General features: G+C 40.0%; 1 protein-coding gene across 1 annotated transcript in view; it reads left to right on the forward strand.

Annotated features, from left to right (window-relative positions):
• The first annotated feature begins 6,886 nt into the window (after nucleotides 1–6,886).
• The window catches only part of CLIC5 (chloride intracellular channel 5), a 158,917-nt gene continuing 141,586 nt past the window's right edge, over nucleotides 6,887–24,217 (forward strand). Inside the window, exon 1 of the mRNA XM_081044727.1 lies at nucleotides 6,887–7,832. Coding sequence (XP_080900853.1) covers nucleotides 7,302–7,832 — 531 coding nt within the window. The 5' untranslated portion in view covers nucleotides 6,887–7,301. The remainder of the gene's footprint in view (nucleotides 7,833–24,217) is intronic.

Genomic DNA, 24,217 nt, shown 5'->3' on the forward strand with positions numbered 1-24,217 from the left:
CTGGGAGCTAAACCATTCTCATGCTTTAAAGATCAAGCAATTCAGAGATATTGCTTCTGTTCGGAAATTCGTGGCCGCTGGGTCTTCAGTGTCCCAAATATCTCATCAGGGATTTACCAAATCTGAACATAGATGCAACGAGATGGATATCATATACATTAGAATTCTCTTCAGAGAGGATACTGGGTGTGTTCCAAAGAAATTCTTGGAAAAGCCTGTTTGGGAAGAAAGGTGAAAAGATTTCTCCTCCAAACCAAGCATGAGTGGAGCTTGTCTGAAATAAATCATCTATGGGAGAAACTGGACGAATTGATGGTTCTTCTGAAAGTGGAAGAAAGGAGAAAGGGAGGGAGAGAGGAGGTGAGTGAGAATTGGGGTGGGGCCGGTGAACGTTGCTACCTGATGTGACTACTCCCTGTGACCCCAAAGTCTCCATTAAAGGTATAAAATCTTTGGGTGTGAATAGATTTAACATGAAAGGATGGTATTTTGCACTTGAATGACATATGCCTGCACCCAGATTCAGAGAAAAAGATGAGGAAGACGATTGTAAAACTGGGGATTTTAAGGCATATTTCCTCAAGGGTTTTAGGTTTGGAGAGACCCTGGCTGATGCGTGGATTGTATAAAGTGATGTAAGATATGCTGAAAGTTTTTAAATGACACTGTTGATGGTCATCTATGGACATTGGTGGCCAAGATGTTGTTGGCACCATGGGCTTATGCAAATTACTCTGCCTGGCTTGTTTAGCCCCACAGTTGTCGTCCAGGAAGTAGTAGGGTAAGTTTCACTTCCATAACCTAATGATGGTAACTCAAGAAATTTTGCTTCCAGAAAAGGAACTCTAAGACAGCTGTCAACATGGGACATTCCTTGCCCATGGACTATCGGCACGATCCTTAAAATCTTTTTGAGTACCCGTTAAAAGAGTTATTAGAAATCATGTAACCACTCGTATATTTTTGACTTGACATACTTATATAAAATAATTTAGTATATACTTTTTATATCTGGCAAATTTTACTCATCATATTGTCTATGAGATTCATTTTGTTGTCTGTATCAGTAGTTTATTCCTTTGTTATTGCTGAATAGTATTCATTACAGTCATGCACCGCTTAATGATGGGGATATATTCTGAGAAACATGCTGTTAGGCAATGTAGTCATTGTGCAAACATCATAGAGAGCACTTACACACACTTAGATGGTACAGCCTACTACACACCTAGGCAGTACGGTATAGCCTATTATGCTGAGGCTACAAGCCTGTACAGCATGTGATTGTATTGAATACTGTAGGCAGTTGTAACATAAAGGAAGCATTTGTGTATCTAAACATGTCTAAACATAGAAAGGTACAGTAATAATATGGTATAAAAGATAAAAGATGGTACACCTGTGTAGGGCGCTTACCATGAATGGAGCTCGCAGGGCTGGAAGTTATTCTGGGTGAGTCAGTGAGTGCATGTGAAGGCCTGGGACGTGACCACTACACTACTATAGATTTTAAAAACACTATACACTTAAGCTACACTAAATTTATAAAAGAACATGAGATTAAATCAAGCACAAGAGAAAATGATGCAATCAGAGACTCAGTAAATACAAGATGTGTGAGTCTGCTGCTGGTGCAACACAGGAGTGTTTTACAGTAAGATGTTTTCTAAGTAGAAAGAGTGTACTAAAATAACAATAAAAGATATAGTATCGTAAATACATAAATCAGTGACATAGTCATTTATTTTCATTATCAAGTGTTATTGACTGTACATAATTACTCGTATGTGCTATACTTTTGTAGGACTTGTAGCACAGAAGGTTTAATATACAAGCGTCACTACAAATGTGAGCAATTCATTGTGTTACAATGTTATGGCGGTCATGATGTCACTAGAAGGCAGGAATTTTCCAGCTCCTTTATAATCTTATGAGACCACCATTGCATATGCAGTCCATCATTGAATGGAAAGTCATATGTAGCACTGTATGAATACTGTATGACTGTACATGAATACACCAGAGTTTGTTTATTCATTCTCCTATTCCTAGAAGTTTTGAGTTTTTTGTATTATGAATCAAGTTTCTCTAAGCATTCTCATACAAGCCTGTTAAGATTACTTTCATATATTGACTTTTTTTCTTGGATACATTTCTAAGATTTGCTGTAATTGCTTAGTCATAGGGTAAATGTATGTTTAATTTTATAATAAACTCCAAAATAATTTTACAAAATGGTCATACCATTTTATACCCTCATCATCAATGTATAAGATTTCTGGTTGCTCCACATCACCAACATTTGGTATTGCTTTTCCTCTTAATTTTCGATGTTCTAGTGGTATGAAGTGATCTCATTTAACTGGATTTCCCTCATGGCTAATAATTTTGAGCTCTCTTTAATGAGTTTTATATGAGCTGACCATTGCTGTATCATTTTCTGGTGAATTGTCTGTTCAAGTTTTAGCTCATATAAAAAAAAACAAATTGTAAGATAGTATATTTAACCTAAATACATCTGAATTACATTAAATGTTAATAGACTAAATAGTCAAATTAAAATACAAAGATTGTCAGACTGGATAAAAATAAAACTATCTAATGCATATATATATAAGAACACATAAAAGTTGAAAGTAAAAATTTAGTGTATATATACATACATATATATGTATGTATATATACTAAGCAAAAGAAAGCTGATATCAGAAAAAGGCAAAAAATGTTACTAGAGCTAAAGAGTGACATTTTCTCAAAACAAAGTTTGAGAGAACTGAAGTAAGAATTAAGCAATCATAAGGAAGATTTTAACTTTCCTTTTTCAGTAACTAATAGAACAAGCAGATGAAAATCAATAAGAATATGAAACAACTGAATAACAAAAATTAACAAATTATCATCTGTAGAACACGATACCTAACAATGGAAGAACACGTTTTTTTCAAGTACACATAGAATAGTTCAAAAGTTGGCCATAAGCTGAGTCATAAAGCAAGTCTCAAGAAAAACGTCAATTGATTAAAATCATAAAGAGTATGTTCTTTGACCATAGTAAAATTAGTTAAAAATTAATAACAAAAAGATAATTAGTAAATCTTCAAATGTTTGGAAATTAATTAACACATTTCTAAGTAACTTATAGACAAAGGGGAGAAAAATCTAAACAGATAATGGGAAGTATTTTGAACTGGATGATAATCAAAATACAACATATCAAAACACGTGAAATGCAGTTAAAATTATATACATAGAGGAAAACTAATAGTCTTAAATGCATATATTATAAAAGAAGAAAAACTGAACACCAATGATCTAAGTATCCCTTACAACTATCTTAGGATGAAAAACATCAAAGGCAAACCAAAGAGAAGAAGAAAGGAAATAATAAAGAGCAGAAATGAATGCAATTGCAAATAATGCACAATAGAGATGATTAGTGAAGCCAAAGATTCTCTAATAAGCAAAAGTGCCCCTAATAAGTTCCTAATAAGACTGAGCAAGATAAAAAGAAAAGGCACAAATCACTGATATTGGGTTTGAAGAAAAGGGGTATTGCCTCAGCTCCTACAAACATCACATAAACATCACATGAGGATATTATCTTAATTGTTTCTCTGTGTAGACTTTGCTATTGTAAAGAGCTTATGCTTGTTAAACCAAGCCAGTATGCAAGTTAATTTAGCAGTTATGTTTTGGTGGGTAAATTAATAAATTAGCATTTTAGTTGCTAAACTGATAGGGGTTTTTTGTTGTTGTTGTTCTTTGTTTTGGTTTTTTTTTTTTTTTTTTGGTTTAGTTAAAGTGACCCCGTTTTCCAACGTTTGGAAAACCCTGTGCAAACTAACCAAATTGAGTCTTTGTACATGCAAAGCAGGAGAGCAGACATTGACCTCAAAGTAATCCCAGACAAGCGGCAGACCTGCTCTAAGTCCCAATTGGACCTTTTCCTTTGAATTACTAATTTGTAAATTTCCCCAGTTGTGTGTGCACATAAGATCGCCTCTTATGTATATTTATGTCCTGCATATAGCGGAATGAGGAGAATTGTGCCCAGTTGAGGCAACATGTATATGTGCAAAAGCATAGGGGCAGGAATGGTGTAGTGTATTCACGGAAGAGCATCTTTTCTGGTTTCAGAGTAGAACATTTGAGGGAGTGCTGAGGGGAGAAGCTGGTTGAACAGATAGGTGTGGTTCCAGTTGTGAAAGGTCTTGGAAGAGATGTCTTCCTGTATATGCTTGAGACCCATTAAAGGCTTCCAAACATGGGTATGACATAAACAGACTTTTATTTTAGAGAGCAAACTCATTGTTAGAATTTCTCAAGATAATGAATACGTGTCTATTTCCTATCCTAGGTTATAAGTAACAGACATGGATACCTCAAAACATTTTTGATTGATTAATTGGTTGACAAACTTTTATAACTAAACAAGCCAACTTGCTTTATACAAAGTGCTGTGAATGACCTACTTGTCAGTTCTTTTCCTGTAGGAGTTTACAGTGTAGCAAGGAGATAACATTATACACATAATACAGAAAGAAACTGGGCCAGGAGTCAAAGCACATGAATTCTATATATATATATCTCCTCCATTTTAGTTGTTTATAAAACAAATATTTAATAAGTACCTATTATATGTCAGATATCTGATAGACTTTAGGTATACAGCGATGGGCAAAATAAATGCAGACTGTGCTTTCATGAAACTTACATGTCCAGTGGAGGGTAAAGATCAAACAATCCCCAAAATCTATTCAACAGATATGTATTGAGTATCTAATATGGGTCAGGCACTGTACTAGGTGCTTCAGATAATGATGAAAAAGCAGAGAGAGATTGGTGCCCATTCAGGGTTTACATTATAGTGAGAGAAGACAGAAAATAAACTCTCGACATAATAATGAATTAATGTATGTATCTTAATAAGTAATAAGTGGTAAGTATTATGGAAAAAGGAACACAAACTCAGGTAAAGGTTTTTAGTCATGGGGAGGGGGTAACAGATAGGAGTTGGGATGGGTTGTTATTTTAAATGGAACAATCAGAGTGGCCTCACTGAGAAGAGGAGGGAAGCCGGTATAGATTGTGTAGGTCCTTGGGTCATTGTAAGCACTTTGGCTTTTGCTGAGAGAAAGGGGGAGCCATTGCAGGGGTTTGAGCGCAGATGATATGACCTGACTTCCACTGTAATAGGATGACTGGTTTCATGTTACAACCTATAACTAAATCATGACAGGTGTGTCCTGAGAAGGGATCAAAGGGGGAACCAAATTTATAAAATGTCTGTGTGGTCTTGTGCCCTAAGCTTAACCAGCCCCTGCTGTCTCAATGGGACATCACAGTGAGGACCGGTCAGCAGGCTGTGTACATAGGCACAGGTTGTAGAATATTATTATTTGGTATTAATGCACAATGCCACATAATCCAGTGCCAGATTATGAGTTACACACTAGAAAAGTTTTAGCAATTGGTTCTTGGGGGGCAAAAAACTTACTCTTTTTATGTATAAAGCACAGATGTATGTACAGTATGTAAACATATATGTAGAATATTTGCAGTATTGTAATTTCATGGGGAATATATTTTTTAAATTTTTGGGGGGGCCACAGTAGGGGGAGGGTGTGATCGTGAAAGCCAGGTTGAAAAACTTACAGGAAAGGAGTGTGTGGCAGGCAGATCACTGAGCTGGGGGTTAGGAAACTTTAACTGAAATCAGCTCATCATTAACTCTGTGTAGACTTGGACCAGTCACTTCCCCTTTTAGGTTTCAAGCTTTTCTCCAATGTAAAGTAAATTGTTCGACTGAATGATCTCATAGGTTTCCTCCAGTGCTAAAATCACGAGGAGGAATTGAGCTGGGGCTTCATTCAATTATAAATGACTGATATGAAATCTATCGTAACTGATCAAGTATTTGGACCCATCAAACCTCACTTTTCAGTAAGAAAAGGGCTAGTGTCAATAGCCTGTGGAGGCTGTCTCTGGTCTCTTTCCCCTTATCTATCCTTTGAGCTGTCCCCAAAGCCAGAATTCTAGAAATACTGCTCTATTTCACTCCAGAAGTTTCCTGGATACAATTTTGGAGCTAAGGGTCCTATAGAGTTTGTCAATAAGATGTTCACGAAATGCTTTGAAACCTGTCAACCAGAGTTGCGTTGCCTCTCAATTTTTACATGATTTGGAGACACTAAAGTCTCTTCACAATCTACCTGCGTTTTCACTTCAAAGAGAAAGATGGATGTGATGTGATGAGGAGAAGCAGGAGTTAGCAGGACAGAGTCCCAGCTTCATAAACAAAGAGCCTGGGTATTCATGGCAGCTGTAGATGACATCTACCAGCAAACGCACACATTCAGTTCTTTGCCTCTTATTCCAGACCTGGGCCAATTGCACTAAGCTGACCTTGAATCGTTTATTCTGTGTCCATTAGGGTTTTAGTTTCTCTTCCTGGCCCTCCAACTATACTTGAAAGTCCCTTGAGAACAGAGTCTATCTCCTAATTCATAGGTTTAATGCCCAACTCAGTGTCCTGTACTTAAAGATTCTTAGTGGATATTTGTTAACTCTGCCAATCACCCAGATTTAAGAGGGCAAAATAAAAACCTCAAAGCCATAAATCTCCGAGTCCCTTATTTTTGGTGGTCTGTACTGATGTACTCATAAGCAGAGCATTATCTTTTTTCCCTTCTGCCATTTAATTACTTAGTGCTGTTTCCAGGTAAGAAACGTGAACAGAATTCATTACCTAACTGTAGTGCATACAACTCATTTATCCTAGGGTATCAATGCTCGAAGAATTGTTTTGTATAATGACTTGTTTTGTGTAATTGTTTTGTATAAATAGATGGGAGCACTGTGAAAAATTGTTTCCACTGAATTGCAGGGACTTCTTGAATGTTGTCAACATTAGAGACAATTGGAAGAGCGAGCTCCATTTAGTGACAAACGGTTCAATATTCAGAAAGGTCCATGTAGACTGGGAAGAAATTCAACTCAACCCGTAGCCGACCCAACAATTCTTGGAGTTCCTGACAATGAGGAAAACGCCAGAGTCTAGTTGCAAATATCCTTAGGAGTGAAGGGGTTAACTGAGTGTGTAAGCTTTATCTTGCGTCCAGTGGACTTGTGGTTTGCTGATTAAAGTCTCCGGTGAATGATTGTTAGAAACCTGTCATTGATAGCTGTTGCTAGTTTCTGCATTGCAAAAGCCCATTGATTCCTCCGCAAGGAAAGGCAGCATTCTGTATCCTTTACTCCCTTCAGGTCTGCTTGCAAAAGGATCCATCAAATCAATAAACATGAATGACCAAGACCCCAACACCATCTATGACACTGTCCAAAAAGAGAGCGTGTATGAGGTTCCCTACGAGCCAGCAGAAAATGAAGGTGCCCTTAATGATGACATCCATGAAAACTTGGGGTCAGAAAACAATGTATATGCCACCAAACTGGAAACCCATGAATATGACTCTGTGTCAGTTTGTGCTGTTGAGGGCGAAGAGAACACCTGGGCCTCTTCCCTACCAGAAGCAGACGGCTACCTCCTGCCTGAGGAGGTATGTCCTGAGCCCCAGGACCTTCTGCCAGGTGAGCCCCAGGAGGACAGCGATATCTCAATGGAAGAATTACACTCACCAACTCAGGACCAGGAGCCCAGCCCAGAAGAGCCACAGGAGAATGGAAACATGGTGGAGGAAGACGTGCTTACTCCTGCCTGCTTCACCATCCAGGAGAGCAGTGAGGATCCCCCCACCTGTTATTCTGCTGCAGATGGTTTGCAAGAAAATGAGTCAGCTTCCACGAACCCTGAGATTCACCTCTTTGTGAAGGTAAGGGCTGCCTGTGACAGGCACACCTGCGCGTGCAGATTGCATACTTGGTGTTTCGTTTGGTTCTGAGTAACCAGGGAAAGATGCATGGTCCTCGGGTCTCAATACATGTTCAAGAATAGAAAAAGGTGAAGGGATTAAAAAATACAAATTGGTAGTTACAAAGTAATCATGGGCATATAGAGTACAGCCTAGGGAATCTAGTCAATAATGTTGCAACAACTATGCATAGGGCCAGGTGGGTACTAGACTAGTCAGGGGGATCACTGCATTAATTATATAAATGTCTAATCACTATGCTGTACACCTGAAACTAACACAAAATCATACTGAATGTCAACTGTACCTGGAAAAAATAATTAACAAAGCAAACGGAGTAGAGCTGATTAAATCACTCATTCCAGGGTTCACCCAGGACGGCTCAAAATTGCAGGAACTGGAAAATGCGTTTAAAGTGTGTGTCTAATCATTGACTTTTATATACCATGGGCAAAGCATGTTTGAAGAGTTCCCTTACGAGTGAGCAGAAGTTGCTGCTCCAGTTCTTACCTTGTGACAAACATTAAGTACGTTTTCCTGTCTGATTAAATTGCACTTGTCAGCATGATTTTTAAAAACCAAACCAAAGCTTGTGAGAGAGAAAGTCGTATCTACAGTTGGGCACTGGAGTTTCCTTTGTAACGTTTCTAAGGTCACAGATACTTCAGATATATGGTCAACAAAGGTTACCTTTGTCACTGAGCTTGTTCTTTTGGCACTAATATAACTAAAATACCTGATGAAGTAAAATGATTTCAGTGGCAGTAAGGCGCTAATTCAGTGTTAATGTTTAATGCTTATGATACTTACACCAAGGCTTTGGTGATCTTTGTATTAGACTTTATTACAATTTATTAGATTGTAAAAAAAAAAAGATTATGGCTATGAATATTATAAAACATACAGAGCATTCAGGGCTAAAGAAAATCATCTTTATTAATCAAGATGACAGAATATTTTCCCCAAAATTTACGCCCCCCACAATATTTATATTCACACTTTTTAAAATATGAAGACAACATATTGTAATACTGCTATTTTTTTTGCTAATAAAAATGATTATTCTATGAACCCACAAAACTCCAGTCCACACGCATTTCTCCCCTTTCTGGTTCCTAATAACGCCTTAATGAAATTCACTGTATTTACTCATTAATTCCCTCATTATTTTCTACTTTGTACTTTTCCCTAGTGGTTTGGTGTGTAAATTGTGTCTCATTTATTCTACCCCAGGGCTTTTTAAAAATCAACTATCGGTGTTTGGCTTGTGCTTAGCTACCCGACAAGCTTGCCTGGTAGGATGCTGAGCATTGGTAGGGGTGGAAAGGGGCATGTAAGACAGGCTCCTTGCTCTAAAGAAATCCACAGTGTGGTGCAGGAGACAGATGTGCACGGGCTGAATTTTGGTGATGAGAGGAGTGAGTGGAGTGCCGGGCCTTCCAGGCGGGCGTGCCCCCATGAGTACGGAGGAGCCAGGAGAGGCTCCCCACAGGACGTGACATGGGAGCGGGTGCCTTCAAGCAGCTTTCTAGCCTCTGTGCCCATATCATCATGTGTTCATTTCGAAAAAAGACAAAACACACAAAAAACCTACAGTTTTTTAAAGTGAGGACTAGCTGTATTTTTTCTCAGGACAGAAGCACCCACGTAACTTCATGCAACAGGTAGGGCAGATCATCCTCATTATCCTCATTGTCATCTTTGGCACCAAGACAATTATGTGTACATTTGGCCAAGTGTTGATTTTACCAGAAATTAGCCGACCACGGGTGTAGAACCAAACAGAAGTATGAGGAAAAAGCAGTACTGGCATTTCCAGCTGGTACCAGCAATAGGGAAAAATAGAGACGCGTGATTCCTAACTGATTTATGAGTAGGAGCTGTAACACTGTAAAGCAAATGTTGGATTTAATTAGCTTTGTAAGTTAATTAACATTCTTTTCAGTATAATTATGTTGCCCAAAAGTCAGAGAGTGTGTGTACCATCGACCTCAGCTCTGATATGTGAACTGCTTTGGTTTTTAAGGCTATTCAGCAGAAACCGGTATGAAGAGGGGCAGTTAGAATCCTTACTTTGCAGCCCTCCACCCCATCCCCATTTGAATACCTTATTCAGTGTGAATGGAAATGTAATATATGAAAATAGATTTAAAACAGGGGCTTGGATGGGACTGGAGTGTCTATGTGTAACCTGCTCAGGCTCCTTCATCGTCCCAGCAACCAGGAGGGGATGCTGGAACCCCCAAATGTGACAGGGGTTAGGTGTGCTCACCATCCTTCTAGCAGGGCTTGTTGCTATGTACTCCTGGGGTGTCTTTTCCTGGCCTGTTTTAGTGCAGATGCAACCCGAGCTCATTTGTATGTTTCCACCTGTTCCAGACAAGCCAGTGAAAATGTCATGCAGGCTTGTAACCCTGTTTAACCAGCATTTTATTGAGGTTCAGCCATTGCAGGGTATCAGCCAATTCCTTAATTAAAATTCATTTCTTCCCTCGTTGAACAGGTTGTTATTGTGCTGGGTCCTGGGTTTACAACCATGAAGAAAGCAAGGTCCTGGATCCCAAGCTCTTTGTGTTGTAGTGAGTGAGACACCGGATGGAAAAATAAATAAGTAAATAAAAGCTAAGCCCAGCGGCAATAGTGCCATAAAGAAACATAAAACAGAATAATTTCCTATTACCATTGTAACAAGCGATCACAAACTTAGTGGGTTAACACAGCACACATCAATCTCTTTACAGTTCTGGAGGTCAGAAATCTGATGAGTTTTATGGACCTACTATTAAGGTGTTGGCAGGGCTGTGTTCCTTTTGGAGGCTCCAGTGGAGACCCTCTTTCCTTCCCTCCTCAAGCTTCTAGAGGCTGACCTTGTTCCTCGTTTGTTGCCCACACATGTCACCTTTGCTCCCCTTGCTTCCATCTTTACCCTGCCTCCTTCTGGTCCAACTCCTCCCATGGCCCTCTTCTCAGATCCCTGTGACTAATATGGGCCCACCAGGGTAATCCAGGATAATCTTTCAATTCAATTGAATCTGCAAAGTCCCTTCTGCCACAAAAAGTACCGTTCATGGGTTCCGGAATCAGGATGTGGCAAGGATAGGAGGCATTATTCCGCCTTCCACAATGGGACAGGGTGACGGTGAGTAAGGAAACAGGGAGGCAGCACGGCTGGAGTTGGGTGAGAGAGGCAGGTAAGGTGGTAGCAGATGAGGCCAGAGAGGTAGGGGCACGGATCACGTCAGGACTCAAGGGCTTTTGGAAGAACTTGCACTTTTACTCTGAGTGATGTGGAAATTCATCGGAGGAGATTGGTTGTCTTTTTGATAACAGAGAAAGGGTAGAAGCATGGAGAACAGTTTGGAGGCGATTGAAAAACTAGACAAGAGGTGATGGTGGATTGACCTATGATGACAGCAGTGGAAAGAGTGTGAAGTAGGATTGGGATTATTTTGAAGAGAGATCCCAGAGGTTTTGCTGATGGACTGAGGTGGAGCATAATGAAAGAAAAGCATCAAGATTGCCTCTAGGTGTTTTGACCAGAGCTACTGAGTGAATGGAGATGTTATTCCCATTTCAGCTATGGACACCTTCTCTGGGAACATATGATCGAGAAAATGTGCTATTATAGTCATTCATACATCTTCTTTCCCTCCTTCCTTCCTTCCTTCCTCCTCTATCCATCCATCCATCCAACATTTACAACATACTTACTGCATGCCAGGTACTGGATAAGAGATGAACACTGCACATCTTAGGTCCAATTCTCGCATGGGAAAGACAGAGAAACACAACTCCTGAAGATAAGATGAAAGAAATAATAGCTTCTTGGTCACTGGCCTAGATCCAGCGAAAAACAGATCTCTCATGAGAGGTGCCATCCATGTTCTAAGGCAACCGAGAGGAGTTGTTGGTTCAGAATTTGCCACATAGGATCATGAGACTCATCTTACTGCTTTCTGCCAAGATTGAGGGGCCTGTAGACAGTTTCCTAATCGTGTTTGTATGTCTGTGTATGAGAAAGAGAGAGAGAGAAAAAGAGAGAAACAGAAAAGAAAGAGAAGAGGAGAGGAGAGAAAGAGAAGCAGTCTGGTATTTCATTTAGAGCAAAGGGAAAAAAAAGTATTCTGACAATGGTTACCGAAAAGAAAGAAAAAGGTACAAATGAATACCATTTGTCCTGCACGTAATTGATACCATTGACTCTGGAGGGCAGTATATGTTGCAGAGCAGGTTTTGAAGTCAAGTTCATGGGTTTGAGACCTGGTGTAGCCAGTTAATGTCTATTAAATTGTTTATTTTCTACCAGCCTCCATTTCCTCATTGGTAAAATGAATGTTATAATGATATGTTCCTCCTAGGGTTGTTATAAAGATTAAACAAGATAATTCATTTAAATTGCTTAGGATAGTATTTGAGGTATGATAAGTGCTCAATGCATAGGAGCCTAAATTATTATTATTGATCCTGATGCATTTGAACCATCCATGAAATAATATTTTTATTTTAAGCACATTCCATAAATGTTAGTAGACACTTAATAAATGTTCCATTACATTTAGTTCCATGACTGATCCTAATATGAGCAATGTGATGTTATGGAAAGAGCAATGGTCAGGAAATGCTAACATAACTCTGTCAATAATTTGCTATGAAACATATCTGGCTGGACCCAAGTTTCCTCACCTCTGAAATTTGATCCTTTCCAGCTCTTGTGGTCTTTAATTTTATCCAGTCTCCCAGGGTATGTGGCTCTTGTACTTTATTGGTGTGCACATGTATGGCACCACCTGTTATCCATTCTAGGAGAGCGCTTGATAATGATATGATCTCTAGATTGGGGTGTGGTTGGCAAAGGCCAACATGAGACCAACACTCCTTTGTATCCTCAGCGCACGTGAAGCCTGTTCCTTGGAAAGCAAAGCTGCCTCTGATTAGACACTCACAGGGTGCCCATGCAAAGGTTGTGCACTGATCAAATTTAGGAGGCATGAGTCACAGAAAATGGAAGTGGTGCCCTCCCAAAGTCAGACAACATAACAGTCCTGGTTAATGTTTCTTAACGTCATAGCCTGAAATCTTTCTTCTACAGGAGTGACTGCCTATAGTAATTTAGTTTAGCGTCGCGGAAAGTGTCACAGAATTGTCAATAATTGTTATTATTGCTAGAGCACAGGAGCCTGACGCTGTCCCAGGAGTCATGTTATCCAAAACAGGGTATTCAATGTAATGCATGGGATATTAGAATATTATAATTAGAGTTAAAGTATTAGGCGATATTTCTATTTAATTTTATCCAGTCTTCTTAAATGTTAATATTTTATATATTTCATTCTGTGCACAGTGTACTCTTGCAGTAGTACATTGCCATAGTTTATAAATGAATAAACATACATATATTGAGGGTAAATGTTTAAATTTTGTATTGCTAGGGATGTTCAATGAAAAAAAAACTTATTGAGTCATAGGCTTTCCTTCTTTCTGTGTCAAATTTTGTGGGCCTGGGTTTTTTGTTTTTTGTTGTTGTTGTTTTTTAACCAAGATCTGGTTAGAACACAACCCTTCACCTTCTAAGTCTTTCCTGGGAGTTTTCATAAGTAATACCTTTAGTCCCTTTGCCTTGAAGTCAAACAAAAATTCATCATTGCAGGTGAGCAACCATAAAATCCCACTGAGAAAATAAGGAAGTGAAGCTGGATTTGGATGTTGAGATGTGGCTCAATTGAGGAACCAGTGAAGGCACAGCAAACACACACTTGTGTAGGACTAGATCTAGTTAGCTGGAGTGGAGAGAGGGTCCCATAGGTGCAGAACTAGGACAGTCTTCCATGGCCAACGAGGGTACTTGGATTTCAACCAAGGGTAATAGTATGTTTTGGATGAGGATATCATGAACGAAGCAGTGTTTAGGGTAATGGATAAGCTAATTAAAAAGCATTCCCATCTACCCTGTAGAGCCAGACCAAACAGAAATCTACCAAGCTTCATTTCTAAGATTAGGCCAAGTGGTTAGATGGAAATATGTTGTGTATAATAAGCCTATGTATTTTGTTTTTAGTTATTCATTCATTCAACTATCTAGATGTGTCCAAATCTTTAGATCTTTGGCTTCATACAGACAAATTTCTAGAGTATGTTAACCAATATGATGCTGATTTATGTATTATCTATATATGTATCCAGTTACTTTATATTTGTGGGGGAGGATACTGATTCAGCACAAAGTGTTAATTGAGGTTATTTCAGTATAGTTCCCAATTTAAAGAAATATGTTTGTGTGATCTGGCTTAGGCTGGCTAGATTACTCAAAAGTTCCACATTTAGAAGTCTGGAAATAGGGTTTCATGACTCCTAGGAATAGCCTGCTCTAATGTCAGTGAAAAGGACCCATCCAACATGTCCTGGGAAACATTGGTGACAAGCTACAAGTCTGAGCCTGTTTGTTCCATATGCCCAGCTGTCCTTTCCTGGAACCAATGGTGCATGTAGAAATAGAACAATGAGCTGTTTTCATCAAAGTTTTCTATGCTGGTCATAATTTCTTCTTAATTAGGGTGCTGAGAACACAATCAAGTCCCAATTGTATTGAAAATTATTTTCTAGGTATCCATACTTACTAATTTGCTTTGAGAATCGGTGCTAGCAGTCAAAGAGGTCACAGAGTCCTAGCGCTCTGACAAGAAAATAGAAAACAGAGGAGTTAGGACCTTGCCCAAGCCTACGTGAGAATCAGTAGCAAGCCAAGACTTCCGCCTCTCCATTGAGGCCACTTTTAAAAAAATAGTGGCATTCCTAGCTTGGGGTGCTGGATATTCATGAATATGCTTCAGGAGGTTTAGGAACGTTCTAAAACTCCATGCAAATGTTTTTGTGGAAGATGATTTCAGGAGGGCCCAGGAACCCTCAATATTATCTATCTCTATAATGCATCCCACATTCTCTACCTGGGCACTCGTGCTTTGTATGTCCATGTTCCTCCCATGTAGGGAGAAGAATGTTCTAAGACTGGCCCAACTAACCATTTTTCTTTCTTGTGGAGTCAGCTGCTTGCTCTTATCCTTTTAGTATCTTGAGAAACCATGTAAAGAAACCCTCATCAAAGAATAATAAAGACACGTTACCTGACTCATCCTGTGGGGGTTGTCAGCTTTGAAAATGGAGGCGATGTGATATTTTGAAATAAATACCCCAAATTAGGATCCACCTTTTTTTCCAAGGGAAATTTCCCCCCCTAGGGATTGCAAATCCAATATCAATTCATCCACAACTAATCCCACCTCCTTGGTGGGCAGTATTACCAATTGTACAAACTAAAACTTTTGAGTAATTTAGATTACTGCTGCTTCGATTTGCAAAAGCCCAGTTAATTTCACTTCCCTCCATCTTGGCCACCACTGATTACTATCATCTTGACCACAGTTACTCTACTGGACACTCTGCCTCTAGATTCATCTATCTCCCAAGAAGTCCCCACATAATCACCAGAATGGTCCACATAAAGAGCATGCTGTTTTCCTGCTTCTAGAGAAGCAGTGGCTCCCCATTGCTCCCAGGAAAAAGGCCAGGGTGGAGAGAATACATAAACAACTCCATCAGGCTTTTAGCCAAAATCTCATCACCTGCCACTCCCCACTTACCCTTTGCCTTGAAAAATGTTGACTTGTATTTCCCTACACCCTTCATGCAAGTTCATGACCTTGGGCCTTTGCTCAAGCTGTTTCCTTTCAGTGCTCTCCCTTCCCAAGAAAACCGACTGTCCTTTCACACCCAGCCTAGAAGTCACGTTGTCAGGAAGCCTTTCCCACCCCTAACCCCCAGGCTGGGCTGGGCTGGGTCTCCTCTGTGTCCATTCATTCCTCTCATCTCAATGCATCATTCCTCTCATCACAAAGTACCGTAGACTGCATGGCTTAAACAATAGAATTTTTTTCCTTACAATTCTGGGGGCTAAAAGACCAAGATCAAGCCATTGGCAGAGTTGGTTTCTTTTGAGGCTTCTTTCCTTAGTTTATAGAAGGCTGTCTTCTGCAGTGTCTTCACATGGTCTTTCATGGTGTAGGTCCTTCGTGTGTGACTTAATCTCCTCTTTTTGTAAAGATTCCAGTCATGTTGCGTTAAGGCTCACCCTAACGATCTCATTTGCTTAATTACCTCTTTAAAAACCCTGACTCTAAATACAGAAACAGTCTGAGGTACTAGGACTTAGGATTCAACATATGATTATTGGGAAGACATAATTCAGCCCAATTAATGTTGTGATTACCTACTTATGTCTTTCTCTCTCTCTCTAACTGTGAACACTTGAAGGCGTGTCTGTCTTTTATCCATTCTCATATAGCCAGTCCATGCTACTTAAATGATAATTGAATGAAAGAAGGAGGAAATAAGTTACCCCAAGCAAACCTAGGGCATTGAGGGAGGAGTGAGGCTTGTCCCAGTGGCCTGTAGCAGTAATGACAGTGGTGCTCCAAGCCCCTATATTAGTTTTGTACAGTTGCTGTAACAAATTACCATAAATTTGGTGGTGAAAACAACTGAATGTATTCTCACAGTTCTAAAAGCCAGAAGCTTGAAGTCAAGGTATTGGCAGAGTCACGTTGCCTCTGACAGCTCTAGAGGAGAAGGCTTCCTTGCCTTTGCCAGCTTCTGATGGATTCTGGCGTTCCTTGGCCTGGGATGGCATCACTCCCATATCTGCCTCGATTATCACATGGCCTTCTCTCCCATGTCTCTGGATCTCTTTTTCCTTCTCTTCCCTTATAAAGACTTGTCAATGTACTTGGGGCCCATTCTCCTCCGGGATGATTCCATCTCAAGATTCTTAATCTAATCACATCTACAAAGACCCTTTTTCCAAATAAGGCCACATTTACATGTCTTTGGCTAGAGGGCCACTCTTCAGCCCTCTACAGCTCCTGAAGGTAGGATTGCATTGCATTGCAACATCGGAACCTCTGTACATGGTTCCGATGTACATCGGAAGCCAGCCACTCCCGGGATCCATATTTCCCACTAAATGCAAGGGATTCTAGGAGAGAATTCAGTGAATTGTTTGCACCTTCATCTCATTAGTTCTCAGACATGTATGAGAATGTCTGGCGTGTTCATAGCGTCATCCTGAAGTTGGGCAGAAAGCCAAGATTCTGAGTGCTTCATTTGATTTGTTGAGCTGTGAAGGGGTGCTCCCATCAAAGGAGGATTCACTCAGCGGATGGTGTTACTGTGCAAGGAGCAGCCTGTGGTAAGAACGTCACCACAGCTAAGTCAACGTGTCCTTGTTCCTGGGCCTGCCTTTGTGGTTCTGCATCAGGATAATTGACCCAATTCTGTTTTGTCATTACACATAGAAGGCAAACCAAACACAGTGAGCAGGAGAAGGTGAGCAGTGTCAACCCCAGGGGAGAGAACCTCAGCTGCCTGGGACGGGGCTGCCAATCAGAACATTAGGGAAGCGGGGCAGGGTTATTAGTAGAACAGTGAGGGACATGGGGGATCCTTTTCTGGACTCCTGGTTTTTGAAATGATCACTCACCAGAATGTCAGCTCCTCGAGGGCAGGGACCACGTGTGCTTGTCTCTCCAGCACAATGTCCTGGGCTTGTCACAGGGGGCTCTGTAAATGTTGGTCAAAGTGAACTGAACTGTCATCGTTTTTCACCCACCTGCTGGAGTAAAGACGATCCCTTGGAACAAAATTGCAAATCAGATATTTAACTCCTCTTGTTAAGCCTTGCCCATTGCCAACACCATTGAGTTCACCCTTGAGCTTTGTGTCAAGGGCTTAGGTCCTGCCCGTAACAGCCTGGGAGCATCTCGTCCCATCCCCCACCACTCACTGCCTCCCTCGGTGTGCTCCAGGGTGCTGAGCTCCCCACAAATGGGATGCTGTCCTGCCTCCTGTGGCTTTGCCCTTGGCAATCCCTCTGGCTATACCATCTCCTCCCCTCTGTCATCAGACCAACTCCTCCTTTTCTTACTGGACTCATGTTCCCTGGGAAGCCATCTCTGAACCTCCAGGTCATTTTGAGTGATACTCCTTCAGTGCTTCCCTCCATCTGAGGGCTTGTCACCTAATACTACAATTATCTGGGTAAGGCTGTATCAGCACCCCATTCCTCAGTACACCCGCCATTAGCACAGAGCCTGGCCCATAGTTGGGGCTCGTAGATATTTGTTGAATTGAATTAAACTGGTCTGGTAATGGGAAGAATAGTTAAGTTCTTTTTTTGAAGGGAAAGCGTATTAGTGTATTCTGGGAAATTTGGTCAGCTTTCAAAAGTCTCTATGTCCCTGTGTTCCTTGATATTTGCCTTTGAGGTGGGGATGGATAGATGGTGAGTCCTGGTGAGAAGCCAGCTGACATGGGGAAAAGAGAAGGGGAAATTCATATTGACTGAATGTTTACTGTGATTCATGTTCTGTGTTAGGTCACTTGCTTTATTGATATTATCTCTGTAACAGGACTTAAGAGTTAGGTCCTCATCTGGATTCTGACACTGACTCACCATGCAAATTTGGGGAAGCCATTTGTACTCTCTAGGCCTTAAATTTCTCACCTGTAAAAAACAAAACAAAACAAAACAGTTTGAATGAGTTAAGCCCCAGAACTCCCGCTGGTTCTAACCTGCTGTGTATGGAAGCTTCATTCTCCCCTATATTAAATAGTCTCCCTCCCAAAAGGGACTGACTCTCTCTGTCTCTCTCTCTCCCTCACATCTCAAATTTATATTATCCTCATGCTCTCTGAAGTATATATTAAACATACCCTTAGGCAGCCCTGTGATTTTTAAAATAGGGGAAGGAGGAAATGGTAAATTACAAAGATAGAGATATTTTCACATAGAAACAGAATTTTTACTCAAATCACATTAAAGAGGAGCAGGTTTTGGAGCCCAACTGACTTTTCTCCCTGCTTTGAATAATTTATTGTTTGCATGGTTCAAAATTTGAAAGGTACAAAAACTAGAGTCTCTCCCCCACCACACTACCTCAGACAACCCATTTCCATTTTCTGTGGCAATTCATTCTAAAATTTTTATGTATGTGCTTCCTGAGACATTTTATGCACATTCCAGCAAAATATATGTATGTTTATATATTTGAAATAGCTCTTTTTTCTTCCTTTTTATTTAATACAGATGGTCTTGTACCATATAACCTATTATGTACGTTGCTTTATGGGGGAATCAATTTTATTGTGACATAATTTACATACATTAAAATTCAGCAATTTTAAATGTACAATGAATTTTGAACAAATGTATACTGTCATGTAACAACCATCACAGTCATAACATAGATCATTTCCATCCCCTCAAAAAGTTCTCTTTTGACCCGTCGCCCTGCATCCATTCCCAGCCACCCCTTGACTCCTAGAAACCAGGGATCTTCTTTCTATCACTAGTTTTGCCTTTCTAAAAGTATCATATCAATGGAATTAAACTTCGTGTAATCTTTTGTGTGTGGTTTCTTTGACGTTAGCATGATGTTTTGAATATATCAGCAGTTGGTTTCGTTTTATCATTGGGCAGTATTCCATTGTATGATTATACCACAATTTATTCATGCATTCAGCAATTGATGGACATTTGGGTTCTTTCCCAGTTTGAGGCTATTATTAATAAAAGTGGGTATGAGCATTCACATATAAGCTTTTGTGTTGATTTTGTTTTCATTTCTCTTGGGCAAACACTTAGAAATGGAATTACTGGGCCGTATGGTCAGTGAATGTTTAACCTCATTAAAAAAACCTTTCAAATTATTTTTAGAATTTGTATGAGACTTCTAGTTGTTTCTTTTCTAGCACTTGGTATTGTTAATCTTTTACGTTTTAAGCATATTGAAAAGTACAGTGGTATGTCATTGCAGCTTTAACTTACATTTTTCTAATTAACGACGTTAAGCATCTTTTCATGTACTTACTGGCCATCATTAAGTCTTGTTTGATGAAATATCTATTTAAATATTTTGCTTATTATCATTTTATCATTAAGTGTTTCACAAATAGTTTACAAGCCTGTGGCTTGATTTTTCATTTTCATAAGTGACAGAAATCTTCAATTTTGATGAAGTCCATTTATTAATTTTTTTCTCCTATGGTTTGTGCTTTTGGTGTTCTAAGAAATGTTTGTATAACCCAAGGTCACAAAGATTTCCTCCTATACTTTCTTCTAGAAGTTTTATAGGTTTAGGTTTTACATTTAGTTCTATGACCCATGTTGAATTAATTTTCCATAGGGTACAAAATATAGATTGGTTTTCATTTCCTTTCTCTCTCTCTCTCTCTCTCTCTCTCTCTCTCTCTCTCTCTCTCTCTCTCTCTCTCTCTGCAACTCCAGTCTCTCTGGCATTTAGAGCTGCAATTTCTTTAATAGCTGTCTTGACTTTCTCAAACTCCAAACTGTTGTCTCCTCATCTCCAAGAGACTGCCAGGCTCTACTCTATTACAGTCCTGTGCTACCTGTTCCCAATGTCTGAAAACCATCGTTTCATATAGTTTGTCTGCTTTATTAGTTTTTTAAGGTAATGGTCCAGCTGTTAAAGGTAAATCTGGTTCCTCTTAGTCCATCCTGGCCGGAAGTGGAGGTTGTCTTTCAGATTGACTTTCAGACCTCCATTTCTCTTGAGTTGCTTTTCCTTTTGTCCAAATATTGGTCCCTTGAATTCAAGTTTGAATTGCATTTTGGAACATAGTCATGAAGCTCAGGTCGACTAAAAGCTAATGATAAAGACACAGAAGTGATTTTGTGAGAAACATCTATAGCAAGTATTTTATCCTTTAGGCAAAGGATAAAGGATGACCTTGTTTCTTTCCATTTTTGCTGACCTTCCCTCTTTCCATTCTCTTTTAAAAATATGTTGTCTTTCCCAAAGTCTTTATTAAGTACCCTAAGTTCTCAGCATTGATGAGACAGGAAAACAGATGTCCTAGCTAATCATTCACCAACATAAGTCAAATTGCAATTGCATCTTTTCATCTTTTAACCTCTTACCATACAAGCCTCTGGTGATTCTATGAGTTCCCTTGGAAAACCCTAGGGAAAATGGACTACTGTTATTACTACCAAAGAGGAATCCTATTTTCAAGCTACCCTTTAATGTTGTTATGTGCTATTGAGTGGGCTTTGAGTCCTGGTGACCCTATGAATGAGTGACACCCATAATGTCCTATTCCCCAAATCCCTGCTCAACTCCCGCAGACTCATGATTATGGCTTCCTTTCTGGAGTCAATTCATCTCATATTTGGTCCTCCTCCTTTCCTGCTGCCTTCTATTTGTTCCAGCATTATTGTCTTTTCCAAAGAATCCTGCCTTCTCTTAGTGTTCCTGAAGTAGGACAGCTTCAGTTTTGTCATTTTTGCCTTCAGCAATGTTTCAGGTTTATTAGGTTGGTGCAAAAGCAATTGCAATTTCGGGGCAGACTGATAGCTCAGTTGGTTAGAGCACGAGCTCTCAGCCACAAAGTTGCCGGTTTGATTCTCACATGGGATGGTGGGCTGTGCCCCCTGCAACTGAAGATTGAAAACGGTGACTGGACTTGGAGCTGAGCTGCGCCCTCCACAGCTAGACTGAAGGACAATGGCTTTGAGCTGATGTGCCCTGGAAAAACACACTGTTCCCCAATATTCCCCAATTTAAAAAAAAAAAAGTAATTGCAGTGTAAAAGGTTAAAAATCATTGCAAAATCCACAATTACCTTTGCACCAACTAATAATTTGTTTTAAAACTCACTGTTCATCTTTCTGGTGATATAGGTTATCTGCAGAGCTCTCCTCTAACACCATATTCCAAATGAATCAATTATTTCCCATCAGCCTTCTTTCCGTACAATTTTAGCATCCATACCTAGTAACTGGGAGTACTAGAGTGTGATGATCTTTGCTCCCTAATGACACATCTTTGATCTTGGTGATCAAAGTTTCCTCATTCTTCCATTGCTGCTCTTCCAAGTCTCAGCTTGCTCTTGATTTCTTGGCTGCAGTTTCCATTTGAATTGATACCTTCTGATACCCAGGCCCAAAGTGTCCAGAATAAATTTGTGTATGAATTGTATTGTGTACAAGAAAATGCGCTGATTGGCAGCTCTGCTCCCAGATAACACTTCTTTAAACATATAAGATGACTTTCCATGAGAGTGGAGCATGAATTTTGCCTTAAAACCAAGTGTTTTGTGCAGTCTTGTAAGGGCAAAGATTAGAAACCTGGGCTTTAAGCCAGGCTCCAGTTTTACACCTTATAAGCAGAAACTTCCATATCCATTCATGAGCCTGTAGGTCAGCAGAAGTGCCAGACCTTGTCAGAAGACGTCACCTGGCATTACTGCCAGGGCTTGGTGTACCTCTGTAACATGGCAACAGACTAAATAAGTAAGAGAATTCATTGTTTAGGAAACCACTAATGTCCTAAGATTTCAATGATAACAATTGCACAGTAAATATGTGAGGTGATGATGAATAACTGACTTTTGTTAATTGCACTACAACTGCATGTTGTTTTTTTCCCCTCTACAGAAAATATTTTTCTCCAGGTCTTTTGCAGTGGCAAGAAAAGAAAAAAATTGGTGGATCGTCTTTTTTTTATTTATAATAGCAACACCCTATGAACTAGCTTGGTTGTTTCTTGAACTGTACTATTTAAAATGATAGCCACAAGGGGCTATTTGAATTTAACTTCAATGAAAAAAAGATATTGAAAATTCAATTCCTCAATCATGCTAGCCACATTTCAAGTGTTCGACAGCCACATATAGCTCATGGCTGCTGTATTGGAAAGTGCAGATATGGACTATTTTTATCATCACAGAAAACTCTATAGGGCAGTGCTATTGTAGGGTGACCTGGGTTCAGATCTAGCATGAAGGTCAGTCAGCTGTGTGGTCACAGACCTCTCTCTGGGCCATTATTCCCTTGTCTAAAAATAAGAGGTTGAGTGATTGGGTTTAGTGAGACAGAAGAGTGTTCATGCCCACAAAACAAAGAAATTACTAGGGAGGGTTATCTGGTGTGGAGGAAGGAGGTTGTTCATTGAGAAAATACGGGGCTGAAGGTTAAACAACTTTGTGAGTGTGGTGAGTTCTTATTGCACAATAAAAATGTCATAGATAAAGAATGAGCTCGGGTCAATTGCCTATTCCTTCCTATGTAGCCCTTGAATCCGTTTCTAAGCAACAGGCTGATGAATCTTTATGGAGCCTGCACTCTGCACTCCATGCACACATTCTGTGAGAGACAGAAAAGCCATCGCAGACAGGGGCCCTTTCTGGGAGGCTCTGACCAGCTGACTCAGGAAGAAGGATTAACACCGTGAAGCATTTAGAAATTAACACAAGAGTTGTGGCAGAGTCAGGTTCTAGATGATATAATCACAGTACTGAATAAGCACTAAAGGCACGCAGAGATGGAGAGAACTGGATTTATTGGGGAAGGCTTCATGCAAGAGGCAGGCCTTAAACTCTGAAGGAAATATAGGCACCAACGTGGCAGGTAGGATCAGGCAGGAGATTCCGGGCTTCAGCAATTACGTTGTCCTTGTTATTCTTATGTTACTTTGGGAGGCAGTGTAGCATAGTGGCTTAAAGCTGAAACCCTAGAGCTGGAGGCTGTGATTCAAATCCTTGTCCTGTCACTTACTTAGCTCTGCAATCTTGGGCAATTTGTTTAACTTCTCACTGGATTATTATGAGGAGAAAATGAGTTCTGTCACTTATTAGCTCTGCAATCTTGGTCAATTTATGTAACGTCTCACTGGATTATTATGAGGAGAAAATGAGTTCATATATATAAAAGTCTTAGGTACAAAATAAGTGCCATACAACTATTAGCACCCCTCACCCTACTCCCGTCTCTTTTTCTCAGGGATTATTTAGTTTTACTTACATTTACATTGAACAGCTCTTCTTTTAACAGCAGTCGTAGTCATTTGTTTGTACCTGATCTTTCCATGATTTACTCAGCTTACTTTTCCTGATTTTTAATTTTTATGATAAGTAAATATACCCTCTTTCGTCAAACCAACCCACGGAATTTTGTATCGAAATACTCACGTCATCAGAGCCCCGGGCAGGAACCACGTAATCACCAAATTTGAGGCTGGGTCTGAATGTGTTTCCCAGAGCCACACCTGAATTACACAAGAGAGACGACTTGGTTTAGGAAGACCTCTCCACTGCGTCACTGCTCTTCCCTACCAGACTCCAGACTCTTTGAGCGCAAAGGCTGAGCCTTGATGCCAAGACAGCCTTTGAACAGCCCACGGCATCTTCTCGTTGGTCCGTGACGCCCGATCTAAACTGACTTCCCTTGGCAAGAGTGAAATGGGCTAATGATGCTTAAGTCCTACTGGCTTCCATAG

Source organism: Rhinolophus hipposideros (genome assembly GCF_964194185.1).
Source record: "Rhinolophus hipposideros genome assembly, chromosome: 3".
Classification (NCBI taxonomy): domain Eukaryota; kingdom Metazoa; phylum Chordata; class Mammalia; order Chiroptera; family Rhinolophidae; genus Rhinolophus; species Rhinolophus hipposideros.